This window comes from Pongo abelii, chromosome 1, assembly GCF_028885655.2.
Source record: "Pongo abelii isolate AG06213 chromosome 1, NHGRI_mPonAbe1-v2.0_pri, whole genome shotgun sequence".
NCBI lineage: Eukaryota > Metazoa > Chordata > Mammalia > Primates > Hominidae > Pongo > Pongo abelii.
Window position 1 is genome coordinate 197,595,313 of NC_071985.2, and position 18,982 is coordinate 197,614,294.

General features: G+C 39.9%; 1 protein-coding gene across 2 annotated transcripts in view; it reads right to left on the minus strand.

Moving 5' to 3' along the window:
- The window catches only part of AGO3 (argonaute RISC catalytic component 3), a 138,596-nt gene extending 120,806 nt beyond the window's left edge, over positions 1 to 17,790 (minus strand). Inside the window, exons 1-2 of one of the 2 annotated variants that reach the window (XM_002811057.5) lie at positions 17,654 to 17,790; positions 3,205 to 3,376 (exon numbers count right to left, since the gene is read on the minus strand). In XM_002811057.5, the coding sequence (XP_002811103.1) occupies positions 3,205 to 3,376; positions 17,654 to 17,672 (191 nt within the window). In that variant the 5' untranslated portion in view covers positions 17,673 to 17,790. Of the gene's footprint in view, positions 1 to 3,204; positions 3,377 to 5,995; positions 6,075 to 17,653 lie in introns of those variants that run through there. The other variant, XM_054555310.2, reaches the window with a different exon arrangement.
- Positions 17,791 to 18,982: the final 1,192 nt, after the last annotated feature.

An 18,982-nucleotide genomic window follows, 5' to 3' on the forward strand; every position in this document is an offset into this window, starting at 1 on the left:
CCTGTAATCCCAGCTACTCGGGAGGCTGAGGCAGGAGAATTGCTTGAACCCAGGAGATGGAGGTTGCAGTGAGCCGAGATCGTGCCATTGCACACCAGCCTGGGCAACAAGAGCGAAACTCCATCTCAAAAAAAATAAATAAATAAAATAAATAAAAACTCAAAAACACGATAAAAACGACTAAAATTTTACTTCAGAAAAATTTAAAAACTTTCCACTTGGAAACATTTAAATTACAAATCTAAATTATTGGTACTGTCAAAAAAATGTAAGATAAAGCAACCTAAAGATGTAATGTAATTAAGGATGTCAAAAGAATCGTAAGTTAAAACCAGAATGTACCACACCAATTTATAACACATATTTTTCTCACAAACTTAATACATTGAGCATATACACATGAAATTCTATGCTACACAACTTTATATACACATATATAATTACACATATATAATACACAAATTTTCCTTTACCCACCCCCTACCAAAAAATAAAACAAAAATGTTAGGCAAGAGAAAGAATAAATCTAATAAACAATTCTGTTCTGGCTGGGTGCAGTGGCTCACGCTTGTAATCCCAGCACTTTGGAAGGCCGGGGGGTGGGGGTGGATCACAAGGTCAGGAGTTCAAGACCAGCCTGGCCAACATGGAGAAACCCCGTCTCTACTAAAAATACAAAAAATTGGCTGGTCGTGGTGGCAGGTGCCTGTAATCCCAACTACTCGGGAGGCTGAGGCAGGAGAATTGCTTGAACCTGGGAGGCGGAGGTTGCAGTGAGCAGAAATCGCGCATTGCACTCCAGCCTGGGCAACAGGGAGAGACTCCGTTGCAAAAAAGAAAAGAAAAAATTCTGTTCCTTTTACTTAATATTTTTGCCACCATATCATTTCCTTGTAACTCATCTGGCATACTAAAAAAACTTGAATTGACATCCCTCAAGCCCCAGATTCTATACTTAGATTAACTAATGCCTTTTTATTTTTATTTATTTATTTTTTAGATACGTGGTCTCACTATGTTGCCCCGGCTGGAGTGCAGTGGCTATTCACAGGCACAATCACAACACACTGCAGCCTTAACTCCTGGGCTTAAGTAATCCTCCTGCCTCGGCCTTCAGAGTAGCTGGGACTACAGGCCCATGGCTCAGCTAATAAATGCCTTTTTAAAATGTAAATATCTACCAGAGGGGTCAGGATTATCCTTCACTCAAATCTACACATTAATGAACCAGTTTTGAGAAACAAGAAAAAGGGAATCTCTATGAGAGTACAGCATGAGTCAGTTAAGTCCCCATAAGTGGATGACGGCTCACAGAAAGACATAAGAGAGAGTGAAGGGAGACCAAGACCAAGACTAGCCTAAGATCCTAGGAGATAAGAGTACGGCACTGAAAAACCCATGTTCAGGAAAACAGCCCTCTAGAACATCCAGTTTTCTTTCCTGTCCCCTACCATCACACTCATGCCATTTTATAAACATTTCATTCACTTTACTGAGTATTATGTGCCAATCACTGAGCTGACATGGGGTGACAAAGATGATAAAAAACACTACTTTTCATGAAGGGGTTATACTGGGGAAAGGGAGAAAAATAAATAACCACAATGCACTAAAAACACCATAATGGAAGCGTACATCAAGTACTATGAGGTCACAGAAGAGAAGGGCACTACTCTTTTGACTTGTGTTGTTCACTTTAGGAACATTTGGGTGTCAATCTGAAGTTTAGGAAAGAGGTAGAGGCTACAGCAAGATTAGGAGTCACCTAATCACAGATAGTATCTTAAAGTAGTATCTGATAACATGTTAAAAAAAAAAAAAAACACCTATAGGAATGTTGTAATTAACATGTAATGCAAAGAACCTTCCCCTTAAGCCTGGTTCAGACTCAATACACCTGGTTCTTCTCAACCATTATGCTTTTGTTACTGCTATCCTTCCTTCAAAAATAAATAAATAAATAAATAAAATTATATGTATGTTATTTTTTCTACAGCTAACCAAAATTTTACCAGTTGTTTTAGATTAACTTCTTCCTTTACAAAATACTTCCTAATGACTACCAAGTCAGGATTCTGGAGTTCTGGTTTCACCTTTCCTACTTGAAACATGTGTTCTTGACTAAATCCCTTAACCTTTCTGGATTTCAGCTATAAATAAAAAAGGTATTGGATGAGTTAGCTTCTTAAGAGGTTCCTTTCAACTGTAATACTCTATGAGTCTTCCTGACCTCACAAAGAACTCTGCATTACATGTTAATTACAACATTCTTAGAGGTGTTGTTGTTTTTAACATGTTATCACAAAGTCTTCTAGTGCTCATTCACTTTCAGGTATAACAGAAATACTAACAATTAGGATGACAAGTCCAAGAAAAAGACCTTCATACTTCTTATGTGTCTTATCTCCTCTACCAAATTACAAATTTCTTGAGAGAAACAACATTCTTTTTCTTAAATGTCTTAAATGAAGACTCTTAATAACATTTAATGAATAAGAAAAGGCTGGGATCATAGAAACCAAAATGCTAAACTGAATATCACATTTTTTAAAAATGTGTTGTCTTTGTTTTTAAAAACAAACTCCAAATAGACATAGTATATATCCAATCATAAATTCCTCTTATATTTCCTGTCTTACCGAAACCACATCCAGGAATATAAACGGCATTTGGGGGAGGCGAGAGGAAGCTTACTGAAAGCAGGTTGATAAATCTTTATATACCATCTGTACTTATTCCTATATAATAGTAAGAAACAGTTGGGAATTGGGAAAGGAGAAAAGAAAGCATGAAACCACTATTTCTACCCCCAACTGCTATCATCACCACCATCATCTTAAAGGGAACATTATGAAAGTGGTACATAAGGGAGGTGAGGAGAAAAAAGCATGCGTAGACATATTACCTAACAGCAAGGAAAATGATGTGCTCATGATGTGCAGCCTGATTTCAGGAGCATGTAAAAATAACTTGAACCTTTTCTATTATCACAGGGAAAATGTGAGCTCATGTTATAATAAAATAATTTCAAAGATTTTTTCCCCACTATCACACCCCTGAAGTACAATCAATTTTAAAACAAATTACCAGATGTTTTTGGTCAAACTGTTACACATTGTAATTGTTATTCAGATATACGAAATAAACATGGATAATTACTAAGAAAAAAATAGCAAAAGATCTTTGCAGTTTCATGATTCTTACCTGTTCACTCTCCTAGGACACTTGTCTGGTTTAATATCTACCTCATAGAGGTAGACATCAATCTTTGGGATTTCAACTTGAAAACAGTTAGCCAGCAGTTTAATGGGTTTGCCCATGGTGCCATAGCCAGGTCTTCTGGGCACCATGAGTAGGGGCTGGGCCCCAGCGGGTCCTGCCAGGGGAAAGGGAAACAAAAAGAGTCACAGTTACAAGCTGTATTCCAAAGCCTTGTCAACCAGAGTATATCAGAATTATAAGTACAGCTGATAATGGCTAAAACCTAGTTCTGCAAGATGACATCATTTCTAACACTTCAACTTCTGTCACCCCAGATTTCCTCTCTTCATTAAAAATAAACACACAGAAAACCGTATGCCTCTGGAAAACTGTTTTGGAAAGGGCAGAGAGAAGGAAGAACAATCACACAAACCAAGCTGATCATGAGCAAGCACAAGTCAGACCTAAAGAGTGTGAGACCAATAGCAAAGTAAAGTTAAAGAAAGTAGAAGAAAGGGCAGGGCATGGTGGCTCATGCCTGGAATCCTAGTGCTTTGGGAGGCCAAGGTAGGAGGATCACTTGAGCTATGATAGTAACACGACGCTCCAGACTCGGTGACAGAGAGAGAATCTGTCTCTATTTAAAAAAAAAAAAAAAAAAAAAAAAAAGGAAAAGAAAGGAGTAAAATAAGAAGCAATATATAATAAAAAAGAATCAAGAAAGTACAGAATCAATTATTTGATTATTTGACAAGATAAGTATCTCAGGCCAACCATGGCAGCTCATGCCTGTAATCCCAGCACTTTGGGACTCTGGGAGGCCAAAGCAGGTGGATCGCCTGAGCTCAGGAGTTCGAGACCACCATGGGCAACAAGGCAAAACCCCATCTCTACCAAAAATACAAAAAATTAGCTGAGTGTGGTGGTGCACACCTGTGGTCCCAGCTACACGGGAGGCTGAGGTGGGAGGATGGCTTAAGCCTGGGAGGCAGAGTCTGCAATGAGCCAAGATTATGCACTTCAGTCTGGGTGACAGAGTGAGACCCCGTCACAAAAAAAAAAAAAAAAAAAAAAAAAAAAAAGATAAATGGGCTGGGCGCAGTGCCTCACACCTGCAATCCCAGGACTTTGGGAGGCCAAAGCGGGCAGATCACCTGAGGTTGGGAGTTCAAGACCAGCCTGGCCAACATGGTGAAACCCTGTCTCTATTAAAAAAAATACAAAAATTAGCCAGGCGTGGTGGTGCAGGCCTGTAGTTCCAGCTACTTAGCAGGCTGAGACACCACTGCACTTCAGCCTGGGCAACAGAGTGAGGCTCTGTCTTATCAAAAAAAAAAAAAAAAAAAAAGTAAATAAAATTGATAAAATCTAGGCAACACTGATTTCTTTTAAAAAGGAGGAAAAGGGCTTAACTAATAACAGAAGTGAAAAAAAATCACTACAGCTACTGAAGACATTACAAACATTGTGTCAATAAATTTGACAGTTTGATGAAACAGACAAATTCCTGGAGAAATAAAACTTACTGATACACTAAAGTACTATATAGCCAGGCACAGCATCTTGTGCCTGTAATCCCAGACACTCAGGAGGCTTAGGAGCTTAGGAGTTCGAGACTAGCCTGGGCAAAATGGCAAGACCCTGTCTTTAAAAAAGAAAAAAAGTATTATTCATCAAATTTGAAAAGTCCTCTGTTGGTGGAACTATAAAATGGTACAGTCACTTTGAAAAACAGTATGCTGGTTCCTCAAAAAATGAAAAATAGAATTGCCATGTGATCTAGCAATTCTACTTCTGGGTATACACTCAAAAGAAGTGAAAGCAGAAAGAACTGATTGAAGAGTTATTTGTACACACACGTTCAGGGCAGCATTAGCCACAATAGCCAAAAGGTGGAAGCAACCTAAGTACCCACTGATAGATGAATGAATAAACAAAATGTGGTATATACATACAATGAAATATTATTCAGCCTTAAAAAAGAAATTCTGACACACACTAAAACATGATTAACTTTGAAGATATTATGCTAAGTGAAATAAGACAGGCCAGGCATGGTGGCTCACACCTGTAATCCCAGCACTTTGGGAGGCAGAGGTGGGCAGACTGCTTGGGCTCAGGAGTTTAAGACCAGCCTCAGCAACATGGTAAAACCCTGTCTGTATCTATCAAAAACACAAAAAATTAGCCAGGTGTGCACATGTAGTCCCAACTACTCAGAAGACTGAGGTGGTAGAATCGCTTGAGCCCCGGAGGTGGAGGTTACAGTGAGCCGAGATCATGCCACTGCACTCCAGCCTGGGTGATAGAGCGAGACCCCGTCTTTTTTTCTTTTTTTTTTTAAAAAAAAGGGCTGGGGGTGGTGGCTCACGCCTGTAATCCTAGCACTTTGGGAGGCCAAGGCGGGTGGATCACCTGAGGTTGGGAGTTCAAGACCAGCCTGGCCAACATGGTGAAACCCTGTCTCTACTAAAATACAAAAATTAGCCAGGCATGATGGCAGATGCCTGTAATCCCAGATACTTGGGAGGCTGGGATGAGAGAACTGCTTGAACCTGGGAGACAGTAGCGGCAGTGAGCCGAGATTGTGCCACTGCACTCCAGCCTGGGCAGCTAAGCGAGATTCTGTCCCCCCCAAAAAAAAAAAAAAAAAAAAAAAGATGGGCATGGCACGCCTGTAATCCCAACACTCTGAGAAGCCAAGGTGGGAGGATCATTTGAGGTCAGCAGTTTGAGAACAGCCTGGCCAACATGGTGAAACATCATCTCCACCAAAAAAATACAAAAAAATTACCTGGGTGTGGTCATGTGCACCTGTAGCCACCAGCTACTTGGGAGGCTGAGGCAGGAGAATCACTTGAACCCGGGAGGTGGAGGCTGCAGTGAGCTGAGATCATGCCACTGCACTCCAGCCTGGGCGACAGAGCGAGACTCCATCTCAAAAAAAAAAAAAAAAAAACCAGTCACAGAATGACAAACACTATATAATTTATATGATTCCACTTACATGAGGTACCTAGAGTAGTCAATTTCATAAGAAACAGGAAGTAGACGTGTGGTCATCAGGAGTTGAGACATGAGCAAATGGGAAGTTGTTAAATGGATACAGTTTCAGTTATAGAAAATGAAAAGAGTTGTGGAGATTGGCTGCACAACACTGTGAATGTACAGAACACTACTGACTGTACACAAAAATGGTTAAGATGGTAAATTTAATGGTTGTACATTTTACATTTTTTAATCAAAAAATTTTAAAGAAAACCTAAGTGATGTCCAGCACTAAATTTTTGAAGCTCAAAATACAGCTTTGTTAATCAAAATTCAAATGATAAATTACTAAACTATTATCTGAATAAACTAAAAATTACATTTAAAAAAAAATCTTAAAAGTCCTCCAAATAAATTAAATTCACAATTTAAAATACTTCCACACACATACAAAAAGATTCCAGATCCAGATGGCTTCACTAGAGAATTATACCAAACATTTAAGGAAAAAAATAACACCGATGTTATACAAACACTTCCAGAGAACAGAAAAAAAGTAAACACACCCCAATACAATTTATGATGCCAGAAAAATTCTGGTACTAAAACCTGACAAAAACACTATAAAAAAGGAAAATCATAAGCTAATCTAATTCACGAATATACATGCAAAAATCCTAACAAAATGTTAAATTAAATCCAACAATATATCAAAAGAATGAGTTTGTATCAGGAATAAAAAATTGGGCTAACAATAACTTTTATTCAGTGTAGACGAAAATAGACTAAAATGCTGCCTGAATCATTTGTTTTTAAATTTCTCTTTGTATTTTTAAAAAAATCTCTTCAGAGGGCATAATCTTTCCTTTCCTAGCGTGAGATAAGTAATACTGTACAAATTCCGTACTAGCCCTTAGTACTGGCTCTGCCAATTATCTAATCATTTGACCGTCACCAAATACTGTCCCTGAATTTGTTTCCTGATCTAAAAAGTGAAAATAATACTTGACCTGCTTCTTTCTTATGAAACTTATCAAGATTAAATTAGAAAATCCACAAATTCTAAAATTTATCAAGTTCTGACTATGTCTCAGACAATGTGCTAAGTGCTTTTATTTTACACCATGCAGGGCTAAGTTTTTGTATTTCTGGTAGAGACAGGGTTTCACCATGTTGCCCAGGCTGGTCTTGAACTCCTGAGAACAAGTGATCTGCCCGCCTTGGCCTCCCAAAATACTGGGATTACAGGCATAAGCCACCAAGCCTGGCCTGCTAGGTGCTTTTACATGCATTATCTCATTTAATCTTCATACCAACCCTATAAAGGAAGGAATCATTTTACAGACAAGGAAAACTGAAATAATTTGCCTAAAATTTTTATAGCTAGTAAGTAGGAGAATTGGGATTGTAACCTGCCATGCTGGACTCTCTGTTCTGTTCCATTAGTCGTTTCTTTCACCAATACCACACTATCTTGATTACAGTAGCTTTATTGTGAGTCTTGAAGTTAGTTAGACAGTGTCAGCCCTCTGAGTTCTGAGTGAAAAAGTGTTACAATCTGACTTAAATTTTTTTTTAAGTATCACTCCAGCTGCTGTATGAAAAATTATACATAAGGGTACAAGCAGGGAGACCAGTCAGCAGACTATGTGGCTATCTAGGTGAAAGATAATGTTGGCTAGGACTACAGTAGTACAGTTAGGGGAGTGATGTGGATGTGGAAAACATTTAGAAGGCAGGCCTGACAGGAACTGTTAAATGGACTAGATGTGGGGTATGAGGAGAAACATTCTCAAGGTTTTTTGGTCTGTACAACTGAAAGAACAGAAGCGTCATTTACTGAGATAGGAAAGACTCAGTGATAGTAGCAAGTTTGGAGAGGAAATTAAGAGGATTTTAAGGACATGCTAAATCTGAGGTGTCTACAAGTAGATGAACAGTAAGCAGTTAGATGAGTGTGGAGTTCAGGGGAGAGGTCAAGGCTGGAGGTGTAAATGTGGGTGTCCTCGGCATATAAGTGTTATTTAAAACCACTGGATTAGAGATCAGACAGACTGTGGCATGGATACAGAATACTAACCCCAAGGATACTCCCAATATTTAGAAATTAGGGAAATGAAAACAGCAAAGGAACTGGAAAAGTAACAGCCAACAAGATTGGAGGAGGACCTGGAGAGAGTGGTACCCTGAAAACCAAATGGAGAAAAATAGTGTTTCAAGAAGAAAATGTCATTAGATGTGGATGAAATAAAATGAAGATCTGGGAACTATTGGGTTTAGCTAAGTCTTTGCTGACCTTGATAAAAACAATTCCAGTGAAGTGCTTGGGACAAAAACCCAACTGTAGTAAGTTCAAAAAGAATGGCCTGAATTTGTTCAAGGCCTTGGATCCACTAGCAGTTTACAGGAAATTCAAAGGATTATGTTAAATTACATTGTAAAGATGGAACCAGCAAAATCCAGATCGTGAAAAATTCTAAAAGGACAAACAGCCCATAAATTGCAGAGGAGAAAAACAAGGAGAGAAAACTTACCGATTAAGACACTTAAAAGACATATCAATCAATCACAATGTGTAGAACTTATTTGGATTTTGAATCAAAAAATTTTTTTAGGCCGGGCATGGTGGCTCATGCCTGTAATCCCAGCACTTTGGGAGGCTGATGCGGGCGGATCACCTGAGGTCAGGAGTTCAAGACCAGCCTGGCCAACATGGTGAAACCCCGTCTCTACTAAAAATGCAAAAATTAGCCAGGCGTCATGGCGCGTGCCTATAATCCCAGCTACTCAGGAGGCTGAGGCAGGAGAATCGCTTGAACCTGGGAGGTGAAGGTTGCAGTGAGCCGAGATCATGCCACTGAACTCCAGTCTGGGCAACAGAGTGAGACTCCATCTCAAAAAAAAAAAAAAAAAAAAAATTTTTTTTTAGGCAAACAGTTTAAAAAATGTGAGACAAGTAAAAATTTGAACAATGATTAGAAAATTTTATGTGATTATTATTTTGCTGTGAGAATGGTACTATATCATAAGAGTCCATAACTTTTATAGTTACTACTAAATATGAATAAAATCATATTATATCTAGAATATGCTTCAAAAATATAAAAGAGGGAAAAGTAGAAGAGACGCGATTGGACGTGGGTTGATGACTACGTCTGGGTGGTGGGTACAATAGAGGTTATTATACAGTTCTGCGTATTTGTATACATCCTAAATTCTCTATAGTAAAATATCATAAAAAAGAGAGAAATGGCCATTTCCTTTGCATGTGTCATCTCTTTTTACTATCCCATTGTACAGATAAGAAAATTAAGGTTAAGGAAGATTAAATGCACTGCCCAAAGTAGCAGTTAACTTTTTCTGATGGACTATTTTTTGGAGAAGTTTTAGGTTCACAGCAAAATTGAACAGAAGGTAGAGATTTCCCATATGTCCCAGGCCTCCTGCTCTGACATACACACAGACCCCCTACAAGAGGAGAACACTTGTACTCAAACCTATACCAACACATCATTAATAAATTTCAGTTAATTTAAGAGCCAGAATCTGTCTCTAAAACCCATGCTTTTTACACTATATCACACTGTCAATTTTTTCTCCATTGTCATTATTTTACCTGGTGCTTTTTAAATAATTTGGCACAAAGCAAAATTCTGTTGCATGAATAAGCAATGAACAGAACTCTATAGATACTAATCAAGTTTAGTATCCAGAAAATATTCTAATGTAAATTAGCAGATGAAACAATTCTGTCAGTACAATGAATTATACTTCCAATGAAGCATATTTTAGTTATTTAACAAATACATACTGCCCACTAGAGTTGGAAATATAACTACACAGAAATACAAAGCACTATCTGGACTTTCTCTCTATATCAAACTTTTCTTTCAGCAGTTATTGTATGTACTGGATAATAACTAACCAAACTAAATTTCAAACATAAAACCATACATTTCCAAAGTATACATGTGTCCATGTTGTTCACTCATCTAGTAATCCAATGTGTACCAGTTGGAAAGTCTAAAGCTAAACAATAGCCTACAGCAAATGTGACTGATGAAAAAAAACAAGCAGTGAATAAATAAAAATCAACTATAACATATACTATAGCCAATTACCAAATTATAGATTTTCACTGGGAACATTTTCTTTAATATTCATGGAATACTGTTTCAATAATTCTACTTCTAACAATTTATCCAAAAGCAAGCACTGGACCAGTATACAAAGACATATGTACTAGAATACTTACAAAGTTTTAGTCATAATAACAAAAAACTGGAAAAAATCTAAACCACTATCAATGAGACTGATCAATATACAGATAAAATTAAATGCTATGTACTCAGTATAAATTACTATACTGTTATATAGATGTAAGTAATGATATGGGAAAGATATTTACGACACATTACTAAGTGGAAAAAGGAGGTTAGAAACAATTTGTATGATAAATATATGGACAGACGGATGGATGTCTGGGAAGATATATAAGAAAGAGTTAACAATGGTTTTATCAGGAGGATAGGATCATATTTTCATCTTCTATTTGAGACATTCTTATATCATTTGTTTTTTAAAGTAATAAACATGTAGTTATTATTTTATAATCAGAAAAAGAATGCATTTTTGGGCCGGGCACGGTGGCTCATACCTGTAATCCCAGCACTTTGGTAGGCCAAGAAAGGTGGATCACCTGAGGTCAGGTCTGGTTCAAGACCAGCCTGACTAACATGGTGAAACCCCATTCTCCACTAAAAATACAAAAATTAGCTGGACGTGGTGGCGGGCACCTGTAATTCCAGCTACTAGGGAGACTGAGGCAGGAGAATTGCTTGAGCCCAGGAGGCGGAGGTTGCAGTGAGCCGAGATCATGCCATTGCACTCCAGCCTGGGTGACAGAGCAAGACTCCGCCTCAAAAAAAAAAAAAAAGAATACATTTTTGTTTTGGAAAAAGAAATATACTGTGTTGATCTCAAAATCTGACTTAATGAAATGTCTCTGATTTTATACAAGTTAAGTCTGCAAAGCTACGTAGTAAACAGCACGGAACTTCAGGAACCTCCTACCTGCTAATTCCACTTTTTCATTCAATGAATCTGTCCAAACATACCGCACTTATTATTAGGCTCACTACAATTAAATAATCACTTATAGAACATCCAGCCAGTTGAGGGTTAAGCTTATCAGGTGGCAGTATGGGAAACAATTTATTTCTTTCTTTGAGCAGAATCTCGCACTGTGGTCCAGGCTGGAGGGCAGTGGCGCGATCTTGGCTCACTGCAACCTCCGCCTCCCAGGTTCAAGCAATTCTCTTGTCTCAGCTTCCCAAGTAGCTGGGATTACAGGTGTACGCCACCATGCCCAGCTAATTTTTGTATTTTTAATAGAGACGGGGTTTCACCATGTTGGTTAGGCTGGTCTTGAACTCCTAACCTCGTGATCTGCCTGCTTCAGCCTCCCAAAGTGCTGGGATTACAGGTGTGAGCCACCGCATCCAGCTGGGAAACAATTTTTTTTTTTTTTTGAGTTGCCCAGGCTGGAGTGCAATGCCGTGACCTCAGCTCACTGCAATGTCCACCTCCCATGTTCAAAGGATTCTCCTGCCTCAGCCTCCCGAGTAGCGGGTATTACAGGCACCCGCCACCATGCCCAGCTAATTTCTTGTATTTTTAGTAGAGACGAGGTTTCACCATTTTGGTCAGGCTAGTCTCGAACTCCTGACCTCAGCTGATCCACCCGCCTCGGCCTCTCAAAGCACTGAGATTACAGGAGTGAGAAACAATTTTTAAAAGGCATTTCCTCCCTTGAAAATAAAAGGGGACATTTCCCTTGTTATTAGTAAGAGCCCATTTTGCAATCTATTCTTTCATCATTTTTAAAGTTCACAGAAATACTATGTCTCTCTCATATTGTTAGAAGATTCAGAAATCAGTTAAAATACCAAGTATTAGTAATGACTCAAAAGTAGTATTATGTAAGCTTACAATTGAGAACATATTCTTGTAAAATTTCTTCTACAAATGAAAAACCTAAAAATATGGGTGGGCATGGTGGCTCACTCCTGCAATCCCAGCATTTTGGGAGGCTGAGGCAGGAGGATCATTTGAGCCTAGGAGTTCAAGACCAGCCTGCGCAACATAGTAAGATCCCGTCTCTACAAAAAATATTTTTTTAATCTAAAAATATCTCACATCAATAGACTGTAGATACCACGTTCTGATTTCCCAAGAACTTGACAATTTGGAAATGATGCATAAAATAACTGGCTGATGTAAAACAAGGAATTTTAGGCCAGGCGCAGTGGCTCATGCCTGTAATCCCAGCACTCTGGGAGGCCAAGGTGAGCGGACTACCTGAGGTCAGGAGTTCAAGACCAGCCTGGCCAACATGGTGAAATTCCGTCTCTACTAAAAATACTGAGCGAAGATCACGCCATTGCACTCTAGCCTGGGCGATGAGAGCAAAACTCTGTCTCAAACAAACAAACAAACAAAAAAACAAGGAATTCTTCATTTCCTTAAGCTGACATTTCAGACTAATGCACACATTTTTTTATTATAACCAAACCACAAAATGCCCACATTTTAATGTATAAGAGAAAGCATCAGTTGTGTGACAAGGTTTTGCTGAATCTCAATAATTGGTTTTTTTAAGCAGTGGCTAGCCAAAGAAAGTCATTAATATTAACACAGATAATGGCAGAAAACCACAGAAACTCCAAATACAGAAAGGCTGTTCATGTATCCTAACAGCATAACCATTATGGCTGAAAAACCACACAATATTCTTTCTCACATCTGTTTTGTTAATGAGCCAAGAATGAGGGTCTATTCAGTATCCAAGACAACTGAATTAGAAGGTAGGAATGTCTGGTAAATGCTGTTCATCTCAACAGTCTGAGACTGAACAGGTCTGGAAAGGATACTGATCTTAAATAAATTATCTTTTTAGTTTTACCTTCCTGAAAACAGAATTATCACTTTGGTCTTTTTTCCCCTACCCATTAGCAACAACAAAAACTTATAAATTACTTTTTAAGATTCTAGTTTTAAGTACCGTAAGATAATATGTTTTGTTAGATTAACTATTTTAATTCACCTTTCAGGTAGATCCTCAAGTATTTTAAGAATATAGAAACTGACGTGAAACTAGATGGCTATATTATAAAGCAAAATGGTATTCAACTAGAATCCATCAGCTTAGACAATTTGGCAAGAAATCTACTCTGAGCCAGGGTTTTTCCATATACAACAGAGAATTCTTCCAGGAAATGTCCCCTTTACAGGGCCCCAGGCCTCTTTGCATACTGTCAGGCCAGGCAGTAACTAAAAAACGCAATGTTCCCATTGGAAGATATAAACTAATACAAATTAATTCTAAATTACCAACTTATTACATACAATTCTCCAAAAAAGCAAAATGAAGTAGCATCTAGATATCTTTTCATTCATTGTAATGGCTTTCCTAAGTAACTTAATTCCTTAATTTTTAAAAAACTAAACAGATTAGTTTAGAATTTGGTTTAAAAATGTAAAGAATGGTTATATGAAGCTGATAGAATCATGGGTAATTTTGTAAATGTCTTCATGTTAACTGAATTATATTTGAAGGTTATCTACATGTTTTTTCCCTTAAGTCTTTTTTTAGAAGGAAAAATTTATTTTATGTCTCATTTTCTGTTTTCCCTCAGAGTCCCTTCATTGAAAGAGAAATTCTAAACCAAATATCAAAACAATCTTGTAAATTTTTGTAAGTCCCACTGCCAGTCAAGTGCAATAAATATATATTTTCAAAGTCATGATGGTCACTCCAGGGCAGCACAAGCCAAAATTTAAGTGACAACCCAGTAGAAAAACCTTTATCACTTTCAAAATTCATGCCCACAGACAGAGCTGTAATTTGATTTTTTTTCTTCAAGGCAAAGAACTACAAGTGAGAAAATTTATATAACGACAAAAACATTTCTCAAAGTTATTAAAGAAGATTGTTTTCTGGGAGGCCGAGGCAGACAGATCACCTCAGGTCAGGAGTTCAAGACCAGCCTGGCCAACATGGCGAAACCCTGTCTCTACTAAAAATACAAAAAATTAGCCGGGCATGGTGGTGCGCGCCTGTAATCTCAGCTACTCGGGAGGCTGAGACAAGAGAATCACTTGAACCCAGGAGGCGGAGGTTGCAGCGAGCCAATATCATGCCACTGCACTCCAGCCTGGGCGACAGAGCAAGCGAGACTCCATCTCAAAAAAAATAAATAAATAAAAAGAAGATTGTTTTAAACACTAAATTGGGACCCTGATGGCATTACATATTTTAGTAGGTATTTTTAACCCATAATTTTTATCTACATCATTCAAATCCCAATCTTGATTTAGTTATAGCTTCCCATATATGCAACTTTTATTACTTTGGAACTTGGTTCCAAATAACTTTTCTAAAACTTTTATTATTAAATAAACACAGAACTCTAAAACAACTATTTTCAGACACGAATTTAAAAGTGTAAATAAGAACGAAACAGTCTATTCACTTTTGCAAGACTGTATAAAACTTCCACCAAACATCAAACAATTTGCATGTCATTAATTTAAGGTAAAAGTAAATGTTTTTCTTCCATAATAAAGTATAGTTCCTCTGTCCTAAACGGTAGTCTAACATTACCTGAAAACACAGACTAGAATAGTATGGACCTAAAAAATGAGTACTCAGGAGAAGTAATGTCAAGCATTTCTGCAGCTCCCTATTCCCACTTTATTTAGAACTGAAACATAACCTACACTCTTAGTTCAGCAGTAATTAGACCATAAAAAACGGTGTTTCATCAGATGTTCCCCAACTAAAGAGTCACAGACACAGATGTTAAACTGTTGATTAATTTTTAACTAACTTCGCCTTTTTTTTGTTAAATCAAAGTTCTGATGGTACTAAATCAGTAGATTGCACCAGATATCCTTAAAAAGCATTTAAAATATTTCATATGAAAGAACAGACAAATACTAACTTATATGGTATTTGTGTTCAAGGTTCTCTAATGTAAATAAATTTAACAGTTTTCTGTGTATCCACCAAACAACTAAAATTTAAAATATCCTATCACAAGATGATTCCCGAGAATCTCCACACAAAAGAAAATCTTACGAAAGAATTGGAAAGCCAAGATTCAATACTGACTCAATAGACTTTTTGAGAACATTTATACTAAAATTTTAAAATCAAAATACATGTCAAATGATGATTTTTTTTTTTTTTTTTTGAGACAGGGTCTTGCTCCGTCACCCAGGCTGGAGTGTAGGGCACAATCATAGCTCACTGCAATCTCTGCCTCCTGGGCTCAATCCATTCTCCTGCCTCAGCCTCCCAAGTAGCTGGGACTACAGACATGTGCCACAATTCTTGGCGAATTTTTCTGTTTTTTGTAGAGGCAGGTCTCACTATATTACCTAGGCTGGTCTCCAACTGCTGGGCTCAAGCGATCATCCTTCCTCAGCCTCCCTAAGTGCTGAGATTACAGGCATGAACCACCACACCCAGCCTAAATTATGGACTTAAAATTTAGTTGCACAGCTATGCTTTCAACTTTACGCTAAGCATACCAATTATATACAAGTCTCAGGAATAATGAAAATTTTGTTTCTGATGTCAATCTTGAGCCAAAGTATAGCTTATCTTAATTATTAGGCTACATTCAATCATGTATAAACTGTACTGAAGAAAAAACTTTACTTTTCAAGAGACCCAAGCATATAGTTGATAATCTAACTACACACTTCCCCAAATGTGAAGACAGCTAAATGGGTATCCATTTCAGTAATGGGACACCCAAAAAAGAAGAGGTCAAATGTATTTTCTGAGCTGTACTTGGCTTATTTGTACCAGTTGACTAGGTGGTTCGATGTTACAAATGTTTTCTAAGACATTGCCCATATATAAGGGCACAATATCATATGAAAAACCCTACGGAGAAAAAGAAAAAACTTTAAAAACTTTTTTGAAATATCTTTAAAAGTTTTAGGATGATTAATAAAGGGTCTGACTTTCATGATTTGTTTTCCAGACTTGACAACAGGACAGTTATGTACAAAGATCACCTATGGTGCCAAATAATCACATTTCCTGTACAGTAAAACAGTAGTATGGTAATTTTTTAAACAGGGCAGGACAGTTTCAGAAATACACAAATCAAAACTGAATAAGAGTCGAAATCTTTTCACAATCCAGACAGACTTTCTGTTTTTAAGACGATATGGGGGAAAGCGAAACAATGGAGCAGGAAAAAGAGATATGGTCTAAATTGATTAGAGAAACTTCCATGTAACAAAATTTGTAAAAAAAAAAAAAAAAAAAATTTGTAACTCTCTCCCCATCTCACCTCCCCAGTTTGAGTGCTTTTTTGCATCCATTTGACAATACTCAATCTATTCAACAAAGTTCTTAGCTATCGTTATGTCACTGGTTTCTTTTACATAAGTTTTTCTTATATCAAATTGGCAAAGAGAGATATGGAATTCAGGAACTTGTAACACCATTAGTAACAAGACAGCCCCGCAAATATTTTGAAAATTAATTTACGAACTTGTGATCGTCTGAAGCATACTTTCAAATATAAAATGCCAAGCATGATCATTTGTTAGGCAAACCGTTATGCAACACCTTTCTGTCCCTGAATTAATTACTTTAGAACCATAAACAATACTTTTCCTTTTTTAAGGACAAGTACTATCCATGTTGCAATTTTCTCTTAAGACTGCAAGACTGCTGCTCTTCCCCCCAAGAGATAAAGCAGTTTTCTTAAATTCCAAATTTCCAGGAATATGACAACTACTTCTCTAAGGAATAGAGAATGAAAAAAAAAATACTGTCAGCAATTTTAAGATCCACCTCCTCGTATAAGCAGGGATCCAGGCTGCTATGACATTTCCAAGCTCCTCAGAAACTATCTACCATGTTGCCACAAACAACAGAAAAGAACTCGAGGGTAGGAGCAATGCCATGTTGAATTTAACGTTGCACCAACACCTCCTTCGAACTTAATCTGAAGTTATCCGTTATCTCGGTGTATCTTCACAACTACCCTAAGAGGTAGGTAAGGGAGCTGGCTGGCTGCCCAGCCTCTACGGAACACACAACCTGGCTAAAGGACACGCACTCCAACTAGACAATGGCAAACCATTCTGAAGTCTGGAAGAAGGGTACTCCAGCAAAGAGTAATACCGCCTAGATAACCCCAAACTTAGACCCTCCAAGCGTTTCTCCGCCTCGCAGTTTCGCCGACTCAGGGGCCCCCGGGGAACTGCGGCTGGGCTGCAGGGAGGTCGCAGGGGAGCAGGGCGAGGGGCGGGAGACCGGGCGATGCCCGCCCGACGCTCACCTCGCGCACCTGGGCCGGGCGGGAGGAGCAGGGATGCTCAGAGGACAGTAGCTGGGTGACATCCCCTACCTGGCCCAGCGACTCTGACTCACCTGCGGAGCCGATTTCCATTCATGGAGCTGGGGGGAGTGCTTCGAGGGAGAACGGAGCCCGCCACTGGGGGCAAGGAAGCGGCCCGGGGGGCGACGCGGCGCGACGCGACGGGCACTCTCACTCGGCCCCGAGGCGGGGGCGGCGACGGCTTCCCCTGAGCAACCGCACTCCGAAAGCTCTGGGCCGGAAGAGTCGCGGACGGAAAACGGCACGGGACTAGGCGAGAGGAAGGGGAGATATGAGGCGCGGACAGAGGGGAGTCCCGTCCGGAAGTTGCATCGCCCGCGGCCGCCGACGCTCCCAACGCTCCTCCACGACTGCGGGCCACCGCCGCCGACCTGCCTGGGGCCGCCCCGGAAGCCCGCCGGCGTCAGTTCCGCTGCCTGGCTTGCCCGGCGTCCTCGCCTTGCCTCTGGGCCCCGAGCCGTGCCGGAGCGACGTCGGGGTGGGAGCGGCCGGCGCGGAGGACGCCGGGGAGGTGTCCGGGAGCCGGGCCACATGCGGCGGGCTCGGCCGTCCCCCGCGGGGCCGTGCCGGCCGGAGACAACGCGGAGGGGCAGGACTCCTCGCGCCGCACGAGTGGGGGCGGTGCCTGTCTGCGGCGACGTCGCGGCTGGCGGCGGGGCTTACCTGAGGAGTAGCCTACCTGGAGCCGGCGGGTGAAGGACCCCGACCTGCCGCGGAGGCCCCGAGCCGAGCCCGCTGGGGTAGGGCCACCCTCCTTCCTGAGCCCCCGCCACGCCCAGTCCGATCCACCCCACGCGCCGCCTCCTCACAGGCGGTCAAGTGACCACCGCAATTGACCTAAGTCCTAGGCTGCTTTAACGACCATTTTTAGGAGGAAAAAAATGTATTATAGTTTGGAAAAGATGACTAACAAATAGGACACTACACAAACATCAGATCGAGTAATTTCCATGTTTAAAACTCTTTAATAGCGCCTCGTCACACTTGGAAAACCCAAACTCCTTTCCAGGGTGAAAACGCACGACGTAAATGGGCCCCGCCTGTGCTACAGCTATACTGGTCGGCTTCCAATTCCCCCAACGGGCCAACTGCTGCTTTTTTCTGACTTGGAGCTTCTCTGCTTTTGGTTCCCTTGGCCAGGAACCCTCTCTCTCCTCTCCACCCTCCCCTTACTCCTTACCCCACAGCTTCTTTTTGCGTCTCAACGAAAGACATCTGAGACGCCTTTTCCGGACCACCCATCTATGGTGGGGCACCTGTTAGTCTACTGCAGTATTGCCTTGGTAGCCCTTTGCCCAGTCTGTTATTTATTTACTACTTGTGTGCCCCCCACCCCACTTGAATGTCAGGCAAATAGTAGG